At 47.8% G+C, this 5184-nt stretch overlaps 1 protein-coding gene across 1 annotated transcript; it reads left to right on the forward strand.

Annotated features, from left to right (window-relative positions):
- Positions 1-225: 225 nt before the first annotated feature.
- LOC123054096 (B3 domain-containing protein Os02g0683500) lies at positions 226-2029 on the forward strand. Its single transcript, XM_044477781.1, has one exon. The coding sequence runs from the start codon at positions 566-568 to the stop codon at positions 1793-1795; it is 1230 nt and encodes a 409-aa protein (XP_044333716.1). The 5' UTR covers positions 226-565; the 3' UTR covers positions 1796-2029.
- The last annotated feature ends 3155 nt before the right edge of the window (positions 2030-5184 follow it).

Genomic DNA, 5184 nt, shown 5'->3' on the forward strand with positions numbered 1-5184 from the left:
CTGCCCCTGGTCGCCTTCCAGGAATCTTCTAGGGTAGCCAGCCAGCCCCCTCTCCTGTGGGAACCGGGAACGCCACCGCAACACCAGCTTTCTCTCTCACACACACACAGCTAGAGCTTTTACTAACCGCTGCCCAAAACAAGCAGAAAAGATAAAAACAAGCGGTTAATTACCACGCCCCTTCACCTACCCAGGGTACCCCATCCGCCGTCTCATCTCATCCCATCCTCCCCACCCCACGCCGATCGAAGCGAAACGCAGCGAGATCCAGCCAGCCAGCCAGCCGCGCGAGGGTCGGGTCAATGCTGGCTCCCATGAATTCCTTCCCGCCTCGTCATCTCCCCTCCTGTCGTCCCGGCTGGTCAAAATCCTTCGCGTACACACCCACGCGTATTACCATGTATACATAGCCTCGCCCCCGGCCCGTACGCGACTGCGATAGATCCCCCAACCCTCCCCGCCCGCCCTCCGCCCCGCCGCCTCTCCCCATCTACGCCAGCAGCCCAGCGGAAACGCACACTGGAAAGCCGAGGGATCCACGAGCCGGGCCACGCTGCGAGGAGCCATGGAGTTCACCGCTGCGTCCAGCAGCAGCAGGCTGTCGAAAGAGGGGGACGAGGAGGAGGGGGAGGAGATGGAGGAGGAGGAGGCGGAGGAGGCCTCCCCGCGTGAGATCCCCTTCATGACGGCCATGACGGCGGCCGCCTCGTCCTCCTCCCCGACACCCACGGCCTCTCCTTCAGCGGCCGCGGCCTCTGCGTCGGCGTCGGGCTCGGGCTCTCCCTTCCGCTCGAGCGACGGCGCTGGGGCGTCTGGGAGCGGGGCTGGCGGCGGCGCGAGAGGGGGCGACGTGGAGGTGATCGACAAGGAGCACATGTTCGACAAGGTGGTCACGCCGAGCGACGTGGGGAAGCTCAACCGGCTGGTGATCCCCAAGCAGCACGCCGAGAAGTACTTCCCACTGGACGCGGCGGCCAACGAGAAGGGCCTGCTGCTCAGCTTCGAGGACCGCGGGGGCAAGCTCTGGCGCTTCCGCTACTCCTACTGGAACAGCAGCCAGAGCTACGTCATGACCAAGGGCTGGAGCCGCTTCGTCAAGGAGAAGCGCCTCGACGCCGGGGACACCGTCTCCTTCTGCCGCGGCGCCGCCGAGGCCACGCGCGACCGCCTCTTCATCGACTGGAAGCGCCGCGCCGAACTCCGCGACCCGCACCGCCTCGCGCGCCTGCCCATGCCCATGCCCACCTCCTCGCCCTACGGCCCGTGGGGCGCCGGACCGGGCGGTTTCTTCATGCCGCCCGCGCCTCCAGCCACCCTCTACGAGCACCACCGCCTCCGCCAGAGCTTCGACTTCCGCAGCATCAGTCCCGCCGCGCCGCCGAGGCCGCAGGTGCTCTACTTCGGCTCCGCAGGAATTTTCCCGCACGCGACCATGCCGCCTCCGCAGCCGCAACCTCCGCTGCACATTGCGGTGCAACCGAGCCCGGCGGTCACGGTCGGCATGCCCATGGTCCTCGATTCGACGCCACTCGTCAACAGCCCGACGGCGGCCGCGAAGCGCGTGCGGTTGTTCGGAGTCAACCTCGACAACCCGCACACCCACGGCGGCGAGTCAAGCAACGACGCCAACGCATTGTCGCTGCGGATGCCCGGATGGCAAAGGCCGACACCGTTTAGGTCGCTGGAATTGCCCCAGCACGGTGCAGCCGGAGCGGAGTCGTCCGCTGCCTCGTCGCCGTCGTCATCATCATCCTCCAAGAGAGAAGCTCATTCCTCCTTGGATCTCGATCTGTGAACGATATTTGGTGAGCTCGATCGGGAGCGTGCCCAAGGAAAGTTCAACAATTCCTTCTTCAGTTTGTCACCTTCCTTTTCTTCCTCTCCACCTTTTGCGGTTCCGTTATAACATTGATAGAAGCCAGCATTTAACATTTTGTTTTCGTTTTCGTTTTGGCCAATCAAATTCTTGGGTGTTGGTTTGAGAATTATTAATATATAGAGAGAAACTAGCGAATCAATCAATTCTTCATGAGTTCGTTTGGTTTCTAATAAGATTCCTTCATTTTCGGTCTTCGCAGCTATCCCAGAATCAGCTTGTGATTTCTAAGTCAAATTATTTTCCTTTACTAATTGGTTGGTCTGCAGTTTGGTTGACCAATTCCATTTGCCCCCACATATGATAACACACCTCTAAATTTGCAAACCCCCAGCAGCATTAATACGGCCAAGATCTGAATCGTATGACTACAAGCGCAGTCTGATACACATCCATCATCCCGAACTTGCATCATATGAATGATCTTCTCCTCTAGACTGAACCTTCAGCGCAGTTCTCAGAAACAATGGCGAGGCAAGGACATTGATGGCGGATTAGCCGATGCAAGCAGCTGCCACCGGAGAAGCTACATACAAGCATTGCAGGTCAAATCCTTCACTTCTGATCTGAGAGATCCTTAAATTCCTGTAGGAGTTTACTCCTCTTCATTAGTACTGCTAGACTGCTATGCCGTATCTTATATTTATGTGCTTGGCTTTCTTGCTTTTAATTCGTCAGTTTGCTGATACTTTTTGTACCGTTTCATACTCCATATGCATAATTAGCTGATCGTAATGACAAAGATCATAGGGACTGGTACAAGCAAATTTAAGGAATTTCTGTCGCGGTTTTTACCCAACGGGGACTGGAAACTAAACCCCCATATATACATACTGTAGGCCAAATTATACGTCTAGTTTTGCTTGTCTGGGCCTGGAGTAGTATACGCTCCAAGAGTTCTTTATGTTCTTGGCAGTCTGTAAAGAAGGGGTGCAGTGCGCTGGGCACTTGCCACTGGCCTTAACTTCTTTGTACGTCTGTTTAAAATTTATGGGGGAAGGAGGAGGGACCTCAGCACTAGCTCGACTGTTGCTATAACAGTAGGAACAGTGAGGTGTGCGTATATGCACATCTCTTGGGGTAGTACGTCTTGCTCGGAATTGCTCTCCCTTGTTGTCCTTTCTGTGTGAGCCAGTGAGAAAGACAAAGGCCTCTCTCTATATTTAACTTTCTTCCCACTTCTCCTTTTCACTGCAGTGAGTAGGTACGGGGTGTACGCCTGCTGCTGGTAGCAATGGGGGCAAGGCCACGTACTGACTCCTCAATAGGTATCCATAACTAGCAAGGTGTAGGAGGGGGATCCTTTTGCACTGGCATGGCCGGAATAGATATATAGATGCTGTGCCTGAAAATGAAAGTACCTTTGGTCCAGTGTAAGCTCAAAAAGGAATGGGAGTTAATGGGGAAATAAATAATGGGCAGGAGGTCGACTGGGATTGTCTATATATCACTCTAAGCGTTCGCTGTTTTCTTCTTGTTCTTCCTCTTTTTTGCTTGCTTGGTGTTCACTTTGGTTTTAATTTTGTCATCTGACGTACTGCACTCATTCGATACAGTTTCTTTGAGATTAACTGATTGATAGTTCATACTTCTAACTTACCTCGGGCTCGAGGTTAACGCATGTCATCTGTGGCGTCCCTCTTACAAAAAGCATACAAGTATCTAGCCCAGTCTACAAATCAGTAGTTGATGTCTCTTGTATATCATGGTATCTTCTGAAACAGCAGAAATATATGTATTAACTTTGGAGGAAAGCTTTAGCTAAGGAATACAAGTTATAAAAATAATATTGTTGCATCAAAGATCAGTAGCACCTCCTTGTCATTGTCAATACCTGTTGATATTGTGTGCTGTGTTACGATTAACTACACTGCAAACATCTGCAAATACTCCCTCCGTCCGATAATATATAAGATGTTACTACAACTGATATACTCACATCTTGGTTGTAATAACATCTTATATTATGGGATGGAGGCAGTATTAATTTTGGGTTAATCACTGTATATTTCACTTCAAATTAGTCATACATTCTTCCATTTGTTTGTTTACACATTTAACCTGTCTTGTTTTTTAAGGTTGCAATATTTTTATCATTACACTGCCATGGTTCCTTGGTAGTACCAAATACAAGAAATTTGACACAAATTTTTTTTACGAATCTCATATCTCACTGCATAAACATGGCTGATCTAGTCTAGCAAAACCATGAAGGGGATTCAAAAATCTTCAATTTCTTATAGAACAATTTCAATCATTTTCACATTATGCAACAAATTTTCTCATAATTAAGTACTATGGCTTCTGGCTGTTTTTATAACCTGCACGTCATCTTGTTTTTAGCAGATAGTATGATGATTGTTCATCCGACAACCTTCCAGTCCAAATGTCAGTGTGCATTTTTTTCAAAAAAATTTGATATTTCTGTTCTTACAGTAAAACTGTACAAGCATCTATGAAGTATATGCATGTATGGTTGCTAAACCAACTAGTAGAACAGGAGTAGTATTTATATCACACACAACAGAAAATGCTTATCAGGATCTTACAGAGTTGTAATGGCACAATCCAAAATAAGTCATATTAGATCCAGTAGCTAGATATATACATCAACTTCCGAGTGGTATGGATATATTATTTTAAACAACAAGTTTAGAAGACGGTTATTTATACTACCTTCGTCGGTGTTTATGTGTTACAGTCTTCTGTGTATCAATTAGTTACGTATGTGAACCTTATGTAGCTGCTGCTTGACATGTAATTTTTGTAATTTTCCACCATGTCTCAAATATATAATATGATAACATACATATACAGGCTGTGTTTTCTACTACTCCCTCCGTTCCATAATAATTGTCGTGGTTTTAGTTCAAATTTGAACTAAACCCACACCAAGTATTTTGGAACGGAGGGAGTAACTTTTAAGCAAGCGACGTTAGCTTCTCTTTCTGCATGCACTTGTATATTTAGCAAATCTAGCAGAAGCTATAGGGAAAATATTTACACCTCACCAGCAAAATTTGAGCTGAATGTGATTTATTTAAATCTCTATGTGATTTTTGTGTTGAAAGATAGTATATGCTAAGCAGGTTATTATAGTCTTAACTAATTAGCCACAAAATATTGATATCAATGTGCAGTTTTTTGTTTAAAAATATGCATCGATTTTAGCACACAAATTAAATCTAGACAAATGAAATTGTGTTGATCTTCAAACTTAATTAGAAACAGTTGACTACACCTAGCAATGCACAGTAATAGCTAGCTATATATGGTTCATCATGTTTGGTTATATTTGCTTCTTACTG

Source organism: Triticum aestivum, chromosome 2D (genome assembly GCF_018294505.1).
Source record: "Triticum aestivum cultivar Chinese Spring chromosome 2D, IWGSC CS RefSeq v2.1, whole genome shotgun sequence".
NCBI lineage: Eukaryota > Viridiplantae > Streptophyta > Magnoliopsida > Poales > Poaceae > Triticum > Triticum aestivum.

Excerpts from the sequence above, each read along its gene's own strand:
- LOC123054096 (XM_044477781.1), top strand. The coding sequence starts at position 566 with ATGGAGTTCACCGCTGCGTCCAGCAGCAGCAGGCTGTCGAAAGAGGGG.